Raw genomic sequence first — 20,323 nt, 5'->3', positions numbered from 1 at the left:
CACCGGTCCTGTACACAGGCTGAGAACCCAGAGACTGAACCCAGGCCTTAGACCGCACGGCCACAGAGGAGGACCATATATAGGGATATCCACATGCATTGAAGTGATCTGGATATTGTACAATAATTTAGTTACAACTTCACACATGAAGAAAACATATTTGGACTGTCTTGATATTCAGGTGATGAATATATGTGCTCCAACATTCACAATTCTCAAATGTAGATGAAAAGGCAATTTCATCCACATTTGTCCATCTCTACTTTTAATTTACAATGAAAAGAATAAATGTTGAAAATGTTTACGTTGTTCTATCATATTCTTGAATAAGTATTGGCAAAACTGGTTATGAAAATACTACAAATTCCTGAAATAGTTCCTACAACACTGCAATATTAAGATAGCATATTTATAAGTCCAGATGTTTTCCAGCATGATCACAGCATTGAAAGTGAAACACTGCAATTCTACCTTTTGCCGCACCAAATAATTTTACAATAATGTATTTTTCTACACATACGTAAATAATGTCATGAGTAAAATATCACCCCTACCTTTTTTATTTGCTCGTTTCATTAATAACGATTTTATCATAACGAAGGCAACAGCAGTGCCTTCAAGAATATTGAGGAATCAAAATTCACTAGAGCCACCTCCCACAACCGCACCAAACAACCCAAAACCAACCCTCCAACTCTGATCACCCAATACCACCCCCATATTACGAAAATCAGACATACCCTCCACTCCCTCCTCCTCATCCTGCACAGTGATCCTGACACCAGGGACATCTTTCGGGATAAACCAAGGGTCATCTTCAGTCACCCCCCCCCCCCAACCTCCAAAACATCTTGGTCGGAAACACTTCCCCCCTTCCACACCACTCCCCCCAGCTCGCAGGTGCAACAAACCCAGATGCAAGACCTGCCCCATACTTATCACCTCCCCCCCCCTCCTAATCCCCACAGCGGCAGGCGAGTTCACCCTTCACCCAATACCATCTGCCACTCATCCAACCTGATTTACACCCTCATCTGCCAAATCTGCGGCAACTTCTACTTAGGCGAAACCTCCACCCCCTTGAACCTAAGGATCAATAATCACCGTTCCTCCACCCAAAACTCCCGATTTCACAGTTGCCATCCACACCAACAGCCATAACACCACCTTCAATAACTGTTACCGTGTTGCCATTATCCATATTTTACCCCCCCCCCCCCCCCGACACTTCTTTCCGCAGGCGATGGGAAAGGGCCTATATAGCAGGCATGCATGCCAATATACCCCCCAGACTCAACCTAGCCAAACAGTAACCCTTTCCTCTCCTCTCCGAAACTACCCACCCACCTTACCGTAAACACTGGTTAAAGTACTTTTTGTTCTCTATCAACTGTTTCTGGCAACACTGATCATAGAGACGCTACGGGCAGTATTCTGTGCCTCTACTTCATGTGATGCCGATCTTTCTATCTTCTACTTTGAAAATGCGACATATATCGCGAAATATAGAATTATTTCTCTTCGTGTGGTAAGTGTTTACTGTCTCCTTCATCATTTGTATATATATATATACACACAGAATAATCAATAACATAATATCTGATCAAGTACAAGGTGGCGCAAAAAGAATGCATGTTTTTGGAATAAGTGTAATGTCATTGATTTTCAAGATACAAATGTTTTATTAACATCAATACCCATCGGTAATAAATGCAGTTTGGATTGGTATACAGTGATATAGAAGATGATGTAGGAAGGATGACGTCATTGTTGCTGTACACACATCCGGAATCTCTCCTCAAAGTTCCGCATTGTCCTTGCCAATATCTTTCATGTCATCTTTCAGACATCATCTTCCATACTTAAATCATCACTGCTGGTTTTGGTGTTAATAAAAACATTTGTATCTTGAAAATCAATGAAGTTACACTTATTCCAAAAACTTGCATTCATTTTGCGCCACCTTGTATTTACATGATTAAAAAAAAATTAAAAATTACATACATCAGTATCACTACTTTCTATGTATGTCCTGTATTACTTTTACACACAAACACATCAGACAGTGCATGTGTAAAATGAGAAGGAAATAGGATACACTCACCAGCCACGAAAAAATTTCAAAATTTTCATAACAGAAAGATATGAACAGCTGTAATAAAAAAGATGGTGCACATGGATTGTGATGTTCCTTGTTGACCAGGAAATTTGGAATTTTCCAGTGTATTTATTTCCTTCTCATTTTTATACACTGACACACACACAGATACTGACACATGAGGCTACTATAGAGGACTTGCATACCTAATTGCCGTACTAATGTTGACATCAACCTTTTTATCTTTAGGATATATGCTATCCAACGGCACCAACTCGTCCACAATATCCATAATGTCGCTGCGATGGGGGCTGACCATGGGCTCGCAGATTGTCTTCTCCACCAAGATTCCTATCAGGAAGTGAACAAGGGTCACCACCATCAGCACCGTGGAGAACATGAAGATGATGTAGACAGCCCTGAAAATAGGAAAGAAAAATTACAATTAAAAGGGGACAGAGAAGTAACTTTATACTTGCATAATTACTCCCCGAATACTCCCCTTTGACATTAACTTCGCCCTCACTTTCCTTGCAGTGAGTTGAGACTCCACGACAAAGTGTAAACTCACGACACAACTTTGGTAATCATGATGTTCACAAGAGACCCCACAGAACGAACCTTCATATTCTCATTACAAGCAAAAGTACCAACGCCAATAGCCCACTCGCAATTTCAAACATACGCTTAAGCAGAAACCGCTATACTCCAAAAGTCAGGTTTGTTTAAATTTCGTTACCTGGGAATTTAAATTATTACCAAGCACCTATTTATTAAGCTTACAGTTTATAATTTTAACTTTCTTCAGCAAATTCGAGTTCAAGATAACTCGTGTCAAAAACTATCCTGCTAGATGGCAAATAAATTGTAAATTGAATGTGAGAGTTTCTCAAATGTAAATTTCGATTTTAGTTATCCTCACACAAACCCTACATTAAGTAAAATCACACTGAAAATCTAACAAGTTCCACACAAAATTTAAGCAGTCTTACGTACATTTATTTACAAGGAAATATAGTCTTTAAATTATTGGGTCGATAGCTTGCACCACTTCTGTGTGCTATTCGAGCAATCAAAGGCAACTTCGGAAGACTCTTGTCCTTTTCTTTTAATGTGAGTCCCCATCATCCATTGCATAATGGATAAGAGTAGCAACATCACGCTAGTTGCAACCTGACCTGTGGCTTCACCAGCTTTTCTTTCAGGTGTTATCCGAGACCTTTGTCGCACACACTTTTTCCTAACATGACTAGGAAGCACGAATATCTTTGAACCCGAAGAAGGAAACCAGTTTACTGCAGTTTCAGTTAAGCAATTTCTACTGCGGGAAGTCATCATTCTAGTCTTCCGACTCTACACGAGGGAAATATGTGTTTGATGCGAGATACAACTTTCCTCGATGCCAAGCACAACAAACTCATATTTATTTTAGGTAAGCTAACTTGAGAGGCACTGAATTTTGGTGAACTCTTCGACTTTCGCACTGAACCTTTACTGTCAGACTGGTCCTCATGAACGGTCAGCTTTTTAGAAGGTCTCTTGCAACACTCTCAGATTCGAGATATTTTTCCCCTTACTACTTAAGTTTCTTCTTACTGAACTTCCCAGTTCGACTACATGCAATCACCATACTTTCGGTGCATCCTGTCCCTATGAATTTTTCAAGGTAAGTATCCCTCAAAGGCACTATACTCTCCTGAGAACTCTGTAAATCTCACTGAGGCAAGGCAAAGAAAACGGTGAGACTGACCTCTGGTCACTGATGACAATGAGCGAACTAACTGAATTCAAATGTGAACCCCCGTGAGTTATGCACTCAGGGAACCACTCCATTTCTCCTACCCATTCTCTCACTTTCACATTTAACCGCTCCTCACATTTTTTTAACCTTTCCCTCTGATCTACCTTTAACTGTTCTACAACCTTATGCAATCCTTGCACTTCATTATCTAATCTATCTGACAGAACATCACATTTTCTATCCGCAGCTTCAAACCTAGATATGCACTCCACCCTGTACTGGGACAAACTCAAACAGAGAACTTCCCCCTTTCCCCTAAGTTCAGAAATACTCACATTCGTGTTCCTTTGCAGTTCTCCAATGTCAGACTAACTCCCTACTGTTCTTTTTTGACAAATGCAAAGAGTTTCGAGCTCTGCCCGAACAGATTCCTTACTTTTAGCAACACTGTCTTTCAATTCCAAGATATCCACCCTTGAACTCTCTTTCAATTCTGAGATATCCGCCCTTGATCTGTCATCACTTTTGGCCAAACTGACTTTCAGTTGTTCATTACTACTCTTCATAAAAGCCATGAGAGACTCCAGAGTAACAGGGTCACCCTCGGTACCCATCTTTCATAAACCAAAAAAGGAAAATTGCAAACAAAAAAGAATTGAAATTTTGCCTGTCAACTTTTTTTTTCTCTTTACACTTTTTGTTTATAATAATGTATATGAATAAACATGCGTATCCATTACGTTAGTACATTTAACACAATATAACCAAAAAATTCACAAATTTTGAAAGCCCTGTAGTTATCTCTGATTAGTAAAAGTTAGGCAACATTTATTTTAAGTCTACTTTATACTCAGATAAGCTAATCAGGACTGGACTAACAGTTTAAAGTGGGACTCTAACCACTGTGTAATGCTTCTTCACTGTGTATCGAACCCAGGGCCCCTTGATAAGGCAATAACATAACCACTATGACATCAGTAGGTGAAGAGTAAATAAACCCTCTAGGAATTCACTTTAATTTCTGTAACACACACACAAATGCCTTACGCCATTAAAAATGAAGCTCCGGTTCCCTTATTGCAGCAATCTTCCCCATAGGTTCCATCCGGTCTCTTCCCGCAGAAGCCATAGAAGAGGCCCAGCACTATGCACAGAAGAATGATCAAGAGGAGGATGCTGACACCAATGTCCACGTAATGCCTGGAATATAACATTAGCATATGGAAGTGATCAAGGAATCTTAAGGGCAAAAAACATTTTGAAATGTTATTGTGATTATGAAGGATACATATGTTTGAAACCACAGGAAACCTCTTTATTTAGACTTTGTAATCCATGGCTACAAATTATTAAATGTAATTAAAAATAAACACAAAACATTACAATTTCAGTAAACCGATTATGGTTCAATTAAGTTACAATGGAAAAAACTGAAAACTGTTCAAAGAGTTTCAAAACTTGCACCACCCTGAATTTGAATGCTTGTAATAAGAACAAATCAACATACAGATCTTGATGACCTGAAGTTCAAGATATGTGATGTGATTCACAACATTCCGGACGAGCACTGTCAAAATGCAATTCTCTGATTAAAACTAAGATTGCAAGAGTGTCTGGATGTGAATGGTGCCCAGCTGGAGATCTGGCAATGAACCAAACCTCATCAAACATTAATTTTAAAGTTTCCTCTGTGTAACGAACAATATTTCGTTGTAATATACCTATTACTTTAAAAGTTGCAGGTTTTTAGAATCCTGCACGATCTTTACAAAATTTTCCTAAAAGGTAGCAATTTACAATATAGGCTTAAGAACTTGAAATTACCAAATGAATATGGTTGGCTTAGGATCCACACAAACATGAATACTCAGAAAAATAATACATATATTATATAAATGATTTCTTTCTTCACCAACCTACCTATTTCTTATGATTTGAGAAAGGTTTCAAACACCCAAAACTCTTCCCTCTCAATAAAACCTTGATCAATCTACTTTAGTAGATAGTAGTAGCATACCATTTTGTAAGTTTCAACCTGTCATTGTAAGGCCTTGACATTAATTAACATATTTAAAATATTATTACATGGCATGGAGCAAGAAAGGCAGATAAACAAAAATATGTAAAGGAGACAGTCAACATTTACCACACAAAGAAAAGAAAGGTTGATATTTTGTGGCCTGGCCAAATGTTCACCACAGAGAGGAAGAAAGATGGCTAGGCCATGAAATATCAACCTATCTTTTCTCTGTGTGGTAAATATTTACTTACATATTTTGTAAAATATTATTAAACCATACATACCCAATTGTAAACAGAAATTAATTTAATTTTGTTTTTCTAAAATGCAATTTTAGCAGTTTTTGATATATTTCTTTGTTGCTGATGGCAATTTCATGATCATTGACAAAATGAATAGAGCCGAATGATCAAAGAACTCACCTGTAGCGAGCATAATCATTAATTATGTTTTCCCCGAAGGAGACGTGTCCTGAAGAATGTTCTGTCACGATTGAATTTGCATTGTCCACCACATCAGTCAAATTCTTGGCTTTCTTCGATATTTCAATGCCTGCAAATAGAGAATATGTTCTTATAGAACCAGTTTCTTTAGTCATAATGTGAACATTATTTCTAAATAACAGCAAACACCACACTGGCAATTCCAATGTAGAATCACTTTGAGGTGAGATAGGACATGTTTCCATCATTCAATATTTAACACTACAGTGACAGCTGCAGATGATATTGTTTGTATTGGGTGTACGTTTATATTGAAATCCTGAAGGAGGCGAGTTTGGAATACAATCAACCAATGGCTATTAGAAATTAGGGCTGGGACAGAAAAATAAGTACTCTCTCAGTACGGTATGACGTACACATTTCAAAGTATTGGTAAAATTGTCTTTAACCATTAATGGATGGATGGTCATTATTTTGACAACGCAGATATTTCTGTTGAGCATGGATGGTCAAAACGTCAACCAGCATTGAAAAGCAGCAATTAATACAACATTTCTTAAAAACTACACATGGTACTTCAATTCTGTCTTTCTTTTTCATTAGTATACTTATGAAGGTATGACATACTTGAATTACAAAAGAATATATCCATTGTTACTATTAGCAAGTGGAAATTGAAAAAGTCCTTTGTTCTTCTGACATATTTCACTTTTACATGTCATGGGGGAAAAGGCACAAAGTTCAAAATTTCCAAATGCCATAAATTCAGTTTTTTTTTGTTTTTTTTTCTTCAAACTTGTGTCATAAGCATTACATATTCTCAAAGAGTGGTCTTTTGTTTCGCTTCCCTCCAAAATTCCAGAAATTCTTCTATTAGCTGGCAGTGCTAATTTAGATTTATTTCATTTATTACATTTGCATTTTCATGCTGTGATATTAGACATGTCAGTCAAACATTACAATATACTAATACAATGAAATATAATAATGTCATATACAATGAAATGATGCCTTAGCCTATTACAGTTTTATGCTTGGAGGTGTGTTATACTGTTTATACAAAAAAGTAACACCAGTAAGACATGTTAAAGTTACAATATAAGTATACTAATCTGTAATGGATTAAAACATTAATATTCAGAGATAATATAAAGGTAAGACTAATAACATTATAAAATTATACTAAAATTGCACATCTGGTTTTCCCAGACATGTCCTACATTTTAGCCTTATGTCCGGCGTCCGGGAGGAATTTGAAAAGTATCATAAATGTGCTACATTTTGAGAGTCACATAATATTAATTAGGAAAATAGGTAACAGAAAAAAATGATGCAAGTTACAAGTCTATGGACTGTGCTTCCAAACTCAATAGTGAAATTTCTTTCGATTCAGTCATTGCCCAAAAAGAAAAAAGTTTGTCCTGCTATTAAACAAACGAGAAAATGGAAGAAATTAATGAACAAAGTTTTGGGACCACTTTCTGCTAACGTCACTGTTCAATGCCTGAGCAAAATTTCTTGCCTTAGGGTTTATACTGATGGAGCAAGGTGTTGCCCATTCTTATTCAATATAATTTGATTGTAAAGCAGGGGTATAGAGAACAAAGTTACCCAGTCAAGAAAGTCATGGAAGTCAAGAAATCAAGAAGTCAATAAAAAGGCAATAAATTATTCTTGTGGTCAAGAATTTTTGCTATCATAAAGACTAATTGGTTGATTTAGTTTATTTTATTTCACTTTTTTCTGTCCCTTTGGCTAATCGCGAAGATGAGAATGAATGGTGGTAAGTGAAGATGACTGAAGGGACAGTCCCAAACATATAGGGACAACCCAATCAAGCCCCACATAAGATTATACTGGCTGTGAGTCCAGACTGCCAAACACAGTTCAAGATGCATTAATACGAGAAAGCAGATCTAATTCTCTTTTTAAATTCAGCTTCAGTTTTCATCTTAACTGGCCCTTTGGTAGGGGTTTTCATTAAATAAATATTTATTTTCTTAATTACTAATTTCCAACTTTACCTAAATATGGGTCGAATAAATAAACGTTAAGACAAAAAAAAATCTAGAAAATCCCGAAAAAATCAAGAATTCTGGATGTGTTATTTTGGTAGACACCCTGTTATTGAACTAAAAACTACCCAAGATGAAACTTCTGGAACCATTTTAAATTACGGTAATTGCTGATATTTGTTTGCCATTACAGGTCATAATTCAAACGTTGAGAGAGTACTTCCATTACCATCAGGACAACAGACTCATGTGAGAAATTATTTTTCATAAAGTCTGCAAGATGTTTGGTACTGGTCCCTATAACAGCCGCGGTAGCTCAGTCGTTAGGGTGTCTGACTACCATGCGAGAGACCCGGGTTCAACCCCTGCCGGGGGAGAATCAGTTTTTTTCCACCTGTTCAAGCGACTCCGGCTCCCACACAGCGTCGTATAAAGTGAGTACCTGGAAACTCTGTGGGGTAAAGGTGGCCAGGGGCGTGGTTTATGTCACGATATACAATTTATTTTTCTAAGCTCACAAATGAATGAACCAGGTAACGTTACAATAAGTAACCTAAAAATAGATAGTCCTGGACACTTTTGAACTTCATACTTTTTACTAGCTTTATTTTTGTTTTTTAATGTTACATAAATCTTACATTCCATGAAGCGAACACAATTGATTAATTAAAAATGATTGGGCATATTGTTTTTGTTTTAAGGCATATCTATGGAAATTTTAGGCCATAAAAAAACTACCCCATTGATTAAAATTCTCAAAAAGTTCAATATTAGAAATAGGCTTTAAACACAAAATTTTCTAGCAACCAAATGTCATCAATAACATTTGGGTTTAAAGACTATACCTAAGTTATCACTTTTCAATCAAGATACATTACCTGCATTGTGAATGGATTCAGATATTTTGGGAATCAGCTCCTTCACAGAGTCCTGTATTTCCACCTGAATGCTGTCAAACTTTTCTTTTCCCCGCATGACATTTTCTGTGATGTTTTCATGGATTAAATCTGAGATTTCATTGAAGCTTGAGGTGACATCAGGGAGCTGAAATTACACAACGAATATAATTCCACTGCAAAAGTTGCATACAATTAGCATGTTTTCAAAAAGTTTGCAATTACTAGCACAAGAGAAATGTAACATTCATTTGTAACAGCAAATGCAAAATGATGCATTATGATTACGCTGAAAGGGAATGATAGCGAATTATGCTCTCTTTGAACTTGTAGCCAGCTCATACAGGTACAGCCTTGATCGTGCTATGTGCATCTTGCTGTTTTTTTCCTTTTATTCCCATGCAAGCTTTCAGCCTTCCATTTCCTGTGAATCACAAAAAGAAGTTTTGCTCAACACTGCAGAAAGACACCTCATCAAATACTTAGCAAGGGATTCTCTTCAAAGCAACTAGCAACACAGAATAAAAGCCAATTCATCTTAACATAGATATTGTTACAGGAAAAATTGTTAGTGGGGAAAAAGTTTCCACAGATTTCAAAGACATCTTCTCTGTAATAAAAATTGTGTTACTATCATTCTTGTACCAGTTTCTTAACAGTTGTAATTTTGGATATTACATAGTGTTCTTTTCCTCTGCATACCACATGTCAACTTCACTTTTCCCTGTTTCTAATTGTTAATTTAAATCCATCCTAATGGTAGTCCCAAATATTCTAGCCGAGAAAATATATCAATAAAAATGGTGAAACCTGGAATAAAGTGGAACACGGACAATTCTATCAGCAATAACTTTACACAAATTCCTCGGATTTCATATCTATACTCTGCCTTATTGAGGTGACAGCAAAGTCATAAATATTTACTTTTTTCCAAAATGGTCAGCACAGATAGTGAAAAATATTTACTTCAACATTACGTACAGTAATACATTTGTTTGGTGCAGTTTATCAAGGTCATAATACAAGACTCGGAAACTTGGTCAGAGATCTATAAATGATACAAACAACATGAGCTTCACTGGCACCTGCCTACTTAATGTGCAACTTTCCAGGGTGCCAACAGCTTTACGAGTGCAACATCAATTTGTCCCTAGGATCAACTTATCACAAACACACAAACACAAAAAATACCAGCAAGTCTTTACCATAAATTACATTTCCTCCACAATATCATCACTGCATTTCACTATTTAATTAAATTAAATACACAAGCTGAAAGTACTATGTCAACAAAAATATACACTATGTCAACAAAAATAAGAATATTAAAAATAGGATCATGCATATACATACATATATATTTTTTTTAAATCTGACACAAGCATAATTTTCATGCACATTTCAAATACAAATAATAAATTGAAAACACAAACAGAAATCTATGAACATCGTAATTTCAACATTTTTCACATGCAGTGTCGTTCATATGGAAGTGCACTGAGCATATAAATACCTTTGGGAAGTACCTGTCGAGCAACTTTAGCATGGAATGAACAAAACAAATTGGTTAGTTAGTACAGAATTAGTCACTAAAATAAGCAATGGAAAATGTTCCATGATACAAGCAGCAACAAACATTATATTAATTCAACCACGAAAAATTGTCACTCACGACCAATTTTTAGTAAAAACATGTCAATTATTACCAATCACTTTCAACCCTTTCCACTGAACGTTATAAGAAATGCTGGGCAATGTTAAGTTTTACACTGTGAAATCTGGGTAGCCATTTTGATACTTATTTGAAATGAGCATGCAACAAATAAGGAAATTGCCAGCAATTTATGGGATAAATTAAATCAAAAAGTATATTGAAGAAATCACCTTGCATTCCTTTACAATTAATTTTAAAAAATGTGAACGTTGCATCTAAGAATGAAATAATTAAGGTTTAAAATTGGGAATAGAATTAAAGGTAAGACTTTACTGAGAGCCACTTCATTTTCATACACTTATCTACGTGTACTTGTTTATTGCATTAAGATAGTGCTACCCTTAAATATGATATTGTTGATCTTCTGTATAAACTTGTACAAAAAATATTGGCAAAATATGCAAATTAATTATAAATGTATGAAGTCACCCACAAATTCATGAATAAACTAGATCTTCACAAGATGTTTCTTCTTGCAATATCTGATAAATACTACATGCTTGACTTTTTATGGTTGGCCCCTTCATGGTACTAAAATTTACTACATATTTGCAATGGATGACGATCAAGTACCCAGACACTGTTAACTGTTATGATATAAAATAGAAACGGGTCAATATGAATTTTGTCTGATACCGATAAAGTACAGACATAAATTTACCGATACCGATAACCAATATTCCACCGATCCGATATAAAATTCCAAATAGTCCTTGAAGAATGGGAGTGGTTCATTGACCCCCTTAATGGATGTCTGTTTCCAGATGACAGCAATGCAAAAAAAAAAAAAAAAAAAAGCTGCATATTTAGTCTTTTACTTCTTTAGAAGTAGGGAATAGAGATTATATGTTTATAATGTTTATAAAAAATATAACGAAATCACAGAATATTGCACTAAATATAAGATATTTATAGATATATCGGATGGGTAAAATCATCAGTAATTTTACTGATAATCTGATGAATCTGTTCCATCCCAACTATAAAATTAAAAACATGAGAGGAAGAACATAACTGATAACTTTACACCTTAAAAGAAATTATTTTGAAAACCATGGAGGAGGAATATCATGCCTTATACCAAAATAACACAGATTAAGCTGTTCAACACAAGTTTAACCTAAGAAGACGAAGTCTAGCCTAGCCTCTTACAGGAATGTAAGAACAGCATTCTGTGAATCACGTATTTTATTCAACGTTCAAATACTATAGTCTGCATAAAAATAATGAAGTTTGAAACTAAATTTACCTCATCAAAATTGGCTTCCACGTGAAGGCCTTCTATGTCATACTGGCGCATAACATCCTTGCACTCCTTCGTATTACACTGCCTCAGCTGTTCCAAGATCCTTGCACGAACTCCATTCAAACCTGTAAGAGGTTTCAATGCTTTCACTACATCCACACATTTTATATAATATGGTTTGGAATCTACAGGTACCAGATGTTCCTGAATTTCTACAATCCATTCAGTGTCTACCAAAATAACAAATGCAACATTATTGAATTTTTCGTGATTTCTCTTTCAATTTTATTAACATTTCCTTAATCGCCCCCTACTTACGTATAGTTGCAAAAGTAAGAAAATATTTTTTTTCTATTCAATGAAAAACCCCTACCACAAGGCCAGTTAAGATGAAAACTGAAGCTGTGAGATTTAGACTTGATTTAATTATTAATGCTGGTAAAAAATAATGCTTCAGACTTCATCCTGGATGGAGAATGGTCATATTACTTTATTCAATATTTTTACAAAACTTCACGCATACAAGAATGTAATTATTAATAAACAAAGTGAATAAATCTTAACCACAACTCAATACAATTTTAGATTTCCAAATATTCAATTTTATGAAACCTTAGTACAGGTATATAACAATGTAAATTCACTAAATTGTAAAAAAAATTCAAAAATTGTTGACCACGAGCATAATTTCTTGACTTTTTTTTTAAGTGATAGACACCCTTCCACTGTCTAATCTAGTCAGTAGTGAAGTGTGTAGCGAATACTATTTATTTATTTAATTACGCTTCAAATTTGCACGTACCGTGGCTACCCGATACCCAAAATTTTTAAAAAGGCAATATTGAAACGTACAACGTTGTAGAAACGGCTACTGTAAATTGTTAATTCGCCCGGCCCAGTGTAGGACCCTGAACTTCGTGGATCGATTCGTTTTTTGATTTCCTCCAGGACACAAAAACAACTTAAATCGCCGAGTGCATGCAATCTGGGTTAACGTAAACTTCTTGAGAAGTGGGGGAATCGTCTAGTTCCCCATCCCAAGAAAATTACGTACGCTCCTAAACAACCCAGATAAATTCTCTCCAATCCACTAGATTACGCTACGTCTAGTCATTTTGCAAAAGAATAATCACTTAGTCTATTTTTTGAATTGATCAAAATTAATATTCCATTTAAACAAACTTTTATTCATAGACAGATTAGTTTTTGTAAAAAGGGTAACAGTGACTTGATCAGAACAATATTTTTAATATTTTAAATTATGCAAAATGTAACAGTTCAATGAAAATTCCCTAAGTCTATAAATGTTTACAAATTGGAATTAAACGAACCTCCAAGTACTACTTTCACCTTCGCTTATTCCCTACTTTATCCTTTCTTATTTATAGTTCCAATTTAAACAACTTACAATAAATAACAATGATCTCCCCCCAAAATTTAGTTTGTGTATATATATATATATATATATATATATATGCATTCAATCCCTTCCCAAATCTTCATCAAATATTAAAACAATTAAATATAAATACCTACACCCTGTCATGAAATACGTCTCAACAATTGTGGAAAAAGTATTCGAGATGTTGCGGAAACAAGTCATTGATCAGGTTATCAAATAAAAGGGGGTACTCGCAATGTTCCAGCCGGTTACGGAGTGGAGAGACACACAAAAAAATATGATTTAATACTACTTGATTTCTTTGTAATAGCTAGGGAACGGAACTTTATGTGCTAAAAAACTCAGAAATATTTATTTTTTATGTGTCATAAATGTTGAAAATATGTGATAAAAACAGGAAAATATGTGACAAAAATAAAAACATTTGGTAACAAAAACAAACTATAACATGCATTTTAAACACCTGAAATTAGTTTCTAAATAATTACCTCTTAGCGAGCTATTTTTTGGAAGAGTTGCAGTGGATCACCATAGTTATTCCAAATTCTCCATTGTAAATCTGTGACGATTATCTCTAAAAAGCATCTTATATTGTGAGAAAGATCGCTCCACGTCACAAGAAACAATTCTTGCATATTTGGAGCACGAAATGTCACTAACGCTGAAGTTTTCCTAAGCTTCCTCTTCCTCTACTTCACCTCCTTCCAAAACACATGCAATTTGGCACAATGTTTGAAAACCTTGGTTTTTCCCCAAAAATTCTGTACATTTAGACATTTAGATCCAGTGAGTTCTTTCAGTTTCGTTTCTAGTACTATACAGACTTCACCTACGGAAGCTGCCAAAGTGTTCGCGGACGATTCAAGCTTTCATATGGAATTAGAGAGAATGGACAGGTTTGTTGAGATGTATGACAATTCTACTTTTAAGGAGGGCTCCATCAACAGTTCTTGCAGAATTTCTTTGTCGAGATCATTTACAACAGATACAATTTTTTCAAAGTTCTGGGCATAACATCTGCATCGCGTAACTACAGGTGTAGGGGGAAGGGGAACCTCAGGACATTTTTGTTTAAAAATGTCTATTCTTTTAGGCGACTTGATAAAAACTTTCTTCCCATTTGAAACCAGTTTATCAACATTGGGATAAAGAGCTCTTATCTTTTCACATATTCTATGCAACGCATGAGCCACACATGTAACGTGCACAATTTTGGGGTAGCTAACGGCAAGACCACTGCATGTAAGCTGCAGCATCTGTCAAGAGAAGAACAATGTCAAATTTTATGCCTTCCGGCCACAATAGCTGCATTGCTTCATTAAAAAGCCTTGCTATCGTTACGTGTAGCCAGCCCCAGCTACTTACAGCCATTTTCTCCCAATAAGATCGGAGACGAGGTGCCAGAAGTCTGCCAGCGAGGGTGTTCAAAGACAAAACAAACCTAGTACTCTCGATATGAAAGAGGTGTGGAGAATAAACATTTTTCCTTCGAGGATTTCGAGGTAGATGAAGTGAATAAGCGATTTTATGTATGTAAAATGAAAATTCGCAAAATATGTATTTACATACGGAAAACTGGAAAATATGTGTTTTTATGTAAAATAAAATTTGCTGTGTTGACATATAAGGCTATGATCAGAATTTTGGCAAAAATGAGGGTCTCTATCTTATCACAGAAAAAACATTTATTTACCTAAAGTTCCTTTCCCTAGTAATAACCAATTCAAAAATAAGTGGCTCAACAATTTAGAAGGATTAATCGGTTACTACACAATTCGCGTATGCATGTTAATACAATGAATTTGACAAAAGCCCCATATCGACCTTCTTCCTTCCCCGTTACATAATGGCAAAAAGTCCTGATGACTAGGATGAAATGGGCTGCTCAAACGTATAACGTTAGCTACAATGCCATGCCATATACGCCACAAAGGGGAAGAAAAGGTCGGGCTCCTGTTTCGCGAACTACTGTATATACCTGTTCGTCTCTCCGCTCCGGCTGGCGAGTAATCCTGGTCTGTCCTGGGCAACGCGTGTAAGAGATCTCTATCGTGACTGTTCGCTCTCCCAGCTCCGACCGCTGGTCAAACGACGAGTCTATTACGCATGCGCGAGTGACGACTCGAGGCAGCAAACGGCCTCTGTCGAAAAACTGCGCAACTTAATACATTACGTAACGATCCATGAATTGTTTCGGCGCATGACATATCTCACTCTCGTAAATAAAGAGAAGAGAGTGACTGTGGCGGGATGATATTTATGTAAGTATATCAACCGTCACAAGTGCTAATAAAGTAACTAAATTGCAGAAAGTTATTCTTAATTATTTCCCTACTTATATCACAAAAAATGAAGATCATAGAAAAAGGAAAAGACTGAACAAATTTAATTTGTCTTTCACAGTGGAAAGCCAATTTCCTGTGTTTTTTTAAGCACAGTGCAAAGTAGCGTACCCGGGACCCCTGGCGTCATAACTCGATAGTCTAATCGCTTCGCCAAGGGGTCCGGCTGAAGTGCTGGAAATAGCTTCTTACAAGCACATACAAGCAAGAAATTGGACACACTGATAAAAATAATCCTATTGTATACAAACCATGATTGAGCTGCGATGCATTCCCTTGCAGGTCCTTGGTGATCTCCTTGATGCCGTTCAAATCGTCTTGGATTTTGGTGAGTCCCGTTACTATTGTGGTAAGATTCTCTACAGCCACAGCCCTTGTTATTTCACCTAGCTTATTCTTCACTATAACACCACTCTCTGAAGAGTGGAGGAAACATTATTAGAACAAAACAACATTTTAATGTTTATCACATGCATAAATGCACTACATCAAAATTAATAGTTTTCCATGTTTTCATATTTTCTGTCACGATTTAAAAAATATATAAAATACACTATGAATAGCCCTGCTACTGAAGTTTTCACTTTATAATCAACTTCCTCTTCAAGAATGAATGTTTTGATAAGATGTGAATGTTACACACCACACAAGCTGCGTAGTCTTTGAACCAGCAAATCTAATGAATTGGTACTTTGAGCAATTTCAGTGCATACTCACTTCATTTTATTCACTTCATAAATTGTATGTCTCGCAGGACATGCATAATTCTTATAACTGCACCTAAAAACCTTCAAAACTCTGATATAATTTGACCAAAATGTCTTGTCACTGCATTTGGACAGATAAATAATGTAATAATGATACTAACAGTGATGCTAGTGATATCAGGAGATGAAGATTACATATTAAGTAAAGTTGACCGGATACTGATATATTGGTATCGTCAGCCGATACCAATGATGTATCAAAGTATTTGTTGGAATTTAAGCAACGATACTGTCAATCACCTTTGGCAGTCCTGGTAGAGTTAAAATAGTCTCGAGATTATGCAAAATTTTAATTTATATTTATTTTGCACAATTCCAATGTAAGAAATGGATTGTGAATAAATTATGGTGATTTTGTAATCTTACAATTATATTAACATTGGAAATTAACATGGTATAGTTCCAAATGAATACTTGTGTATTGTTACAATGCTCAAGCATCAGTATCAGAATCGGTGAGACTATCGGCATTGATATTTGCTCAGCCTTAATAATGATGGTCCATAATTATTTTGTTCACTGTTTGTGTTTCTCTTTTAACCAGAGAACAAGCCATTAATCAATTCAAAACTGATTAATTTCAGGTTTTAAAAACTAGTACAAACATTTAGTATTCAATTACATTTCAATTATGCCATCATATGTTCCTGGGTCAGGGATAAAAAAAAGTTTAGAAAGTGTGCAAAGAACTTAACCAAATTCCACATGACAAAGATGCATATCTGAAACGTGGCATTACATTAAAGAATTGTACAAAACATACTAACCATCCAAAATATTGTTTAAAACTTGTTCCAGTTCTTTGTAGTTTTGTATCAGCAGGCTTTTCACTTCCTGCAAAAGAACACACACTATTAAGATTCAAACAATTTTAGAAAATGTTCAAAACATTCTCAATCTGTTCAGTTTTTGCATGCTTACAATGGGCCATCATCAGTTTTTTAAATTGTTTCATTGCCAAAACATGTATAAAAAATAAAAATCACTTTTAAAGTAATAAGAACATTGGTTCTACATATTTGCCCACACGGAAATCCCTGGTGTTCCCCAGTTTGAACCCTTACCCTAGCAGTAAATAAGTTCCATCACTAAACTTTACCTTACTTTGAGACAATTTGACACCACATTAAAAATTAGCACTAGAAATAAAAGTACAGACTAAGAAAATATCATTTCTCAAAAGTACTTACGTTCTTCTGAAATGTGTATATGGCAAAGAGCATAGAAGCATACAGCATATTGGAAAGTTATGATAAAAAATATGGCACAAAAAGAATCAAGGTTAGGTATTTTGCTACCAAGTCAAATTTGGAGAAAACTATGTTGGACAATAATTTTCGTAACTCTAAATAAGTTATAAGGATCCACATCCTGCTTCCATGCATGTGAATATTAATGTCAATTTATCTCCTTGCGAGCTGCAGCATTCCAGCCAGTAGGGTGTCTGTCTGTTGTGCAGGAGATGTGGGTTCAATTCCCAGATCAGGTGATTTCGGGTAGAAATTTTTCCAACAACAATGTCCCAGCAAGGAAGCCAGAGCATGGTAATATGATGAGGAAAATAATACTGGTATACTTCATATTTTATCATAAACTTAAAATAAATTTTAAATAATTAAAATAAGTGTTAATACTGACTCAACTGGCACATGGTATAAGTTATGTGAAGGGCTTCTGCATAATTAGCATTCCTACCATTAGTACAAAGAGTTCCATATTTGATGTGGGATGGGAACAAAGCCAGTAGCAATGGGACTCTGTGCACTGAGCATTTCTAACCCAATGAACAGCCGCTTGGCAGGCCTTGGCACCAAGGAATTCACTTTAGTTTTGTACGTTCTGTATTGTTCACATGTTACATGTAAAATTATTCTCACTACGTGTGTTTCACATGTCTACAGTAGCTCGGTCGTTAAGGCATCTGACTAACATGCAAAAGACCTGGGTCCGATCCCCGGGAGGGTAGAACTGGGATTTTATCCACCTGTTCAAGAGGCTCCGGCACCCACCCAGCATTGTATAAAGTGGGTATCTGGAGGAAAATCTGGGGGGTAAAGGAAGCCAGGGGTGTGGTGCTGATCACATCACCCCACCTTTGGCCAAGATCAAGAAAGTGTGGGGCCCTAAGTCCACACCCACTATATGCCTTCATGGCATGAGGCCAAGCACAGGGGAGCACTTTACTTTTTTACTTTTTATGTGTGTTTCACATGTGGCTTTGAAAGTACCCCAAGCACAAAACACCTATAGTGATTTACAAAAGCGATCACTGAACATGCATATTAACAAACACACACTTACCAGAACAGTGTTAGATAAATAGAGCTTCGTGTCATTTATTCCATTTTTAACATTTGAGGGTAGTTCTTGAGTTCCCTCCTCCATGTATTCATTTGTGACAAAGGCACATACAACACCAAATCTGAAAGTAAAGAAGAGATGCTACAAAGACTGAATTCACTCTAACCAGGTTGCAAGTAAGCTGAGTGTTCAGTCTCAACACAATAAAGTTGAAATCTGAGGATGCACTTTTTAAATTTTCTTTTTATAAGGATTCATTTACATTTAAAAATGACATGTCACTAACTTTTCATAATCCAATAATAATTTGCAGCATTTGCATCTTTATATCAAGGTGGAAAAGTGACAACTATTACTTGCATGTCAAATCTTTGTGAAATGATTAAATGATTCCACTTGTACAAAATTGTACTCTTGTTGTAGATGTTGCCTGCACTTAAAACATTACACTTTATTGTTGTGTCATCTAGGTAATCAAAGATGACCCGGCTATAATTTAGCAATATTCTTCCGAACCAATCTTTGATTCATATACATTTCTTTGTTTCCAGCATGCAAATGTATTCAACCGTTTGCCGCTGAATGTCCAAGAGGCTTTCTCCAGCTGGTGGAATCTCAGCAGGGCGAGATTCCACCGACTCCCTTTAAATACATTGACGGGAGGGAGGGGAGAGGAGAAGGAAACACTGCTTTTCAAGCGCAGTGATTCCATGGCCACCAGTCGCACTCTCCACCCCTGAGCCTTTGCCGTTCCCTTGGCTGGCAACCGATTCTGCCAAATGCCTTTGTATCGCAGGAGCTTATGTCAGGGAAATTTCTCAGGAATGGGAATCCTGGGTTCACAAGTTACGTACTGAAAAGGGCGCAAGAAACAAGGAAATCTGAATAACATTTCGAAACCAATTCCATGTTAATTTTACATTTACTTCTGCTTAAATACTGAAGATGAAAATAATTAAATAAATTAAAATTTAAACTAAAAATTCAAGAAATTACACCGATCTATGTGGCAGAGTGCTTAGCACAGCTCCCTACAATGCCAGAGCTCCAGGGTTCGAATACCAGCTTGGACGTGGGTGTTCTTTGTAAATGTCCCTTCATCAATTTCATCATATCATCATTCATGGCGATTAGCCAAAAGTAGCATAAAAGTGACATAAATTAACCTACCTCAATCAATCCAACAGCATGGATTATTTCACTAGCACATTCCTTTCATATTGTATTTTACAGGTTGTCTTTTTATAGGTTTATTATACTTTATTGTTTTATTATTTGAAATTCTAAATGTAGATTAACTGCAATCACAACAATTAATTGATAATCGTTGCAACAATA

At 35.9% G+C, this 20,323-nt stretch overlaps 1 protein-coding gene across 7 annotated transcripts in view; it reads right to left on the bottom strand.

The window, feature by feature from the left end:
• LOC145977994 (prominin-like protein) overlaps positions 1-20,323 on the bottom strand; it is a 174,474-nt gene that overhangs the window by 46,736 nt on the left and 107,415 nt on the right. For 6 of the 7 annotated variants that reach the window (XM_083110352.1, XM_083110355.1, XM_083110358.1 and 3 more), the window contains exons 3-11: positions 18,986-19,106; positions 17,452-17,518; positions 16,169-16,333; positions 12,177-12,298; positions 10,727-10,750; positions 9,196-9,361; positions 6,282-6,411; positions 4,887-5,039; positions 2,305-2,517 (exon numbers count right to left, since the gene is read on the bottom strand). In XM_083110352.1, the coding sequence (XP_082966478.1) occupies positions 2,305-2,517; positions 4,887-5,039; positions 6,282-6,411; positions 9,196-9,361; positions 10,727-10,750; positions 12,177-12,298; positions 16,169-16,333; positions 17,452-17,518; positions 18,986-19,106 (1,161 nt within the window). The remainder of the gene's footprint in view (positions 1-2,304; positions 2,518-4,886; positions 5,040-6,281; positions 6,412-9,195; positions 9,362-10,726; positions 10,751-12,176; positions 12,299-16,168; positions 16,334-17,451; positions 17,519-18,985; positions 19,107-20,323) is intronic. The other variant, XM_083110353.1, reaches the window with a different exon arrangement.

This window comes from Lepisma saccharinum, chromosome 24, assembly GCF_977018435.1.
Source record: "Lepisma saccharinum chromosome 24, izLepSacc3.1, whole genome shotgun sequence".
Lineage (NCBI taxonomy): Eukaryota > Metazoa > Arthropoda > Insecta > Zygentoma > Lepismatidae > Lepisma > Lepisma saccharinum.
The sequence above is the reverse complement of the archived record's forward strand: the minus strand, read 5'-3'. Positions and strand labels throughout refer to the sequence as shown.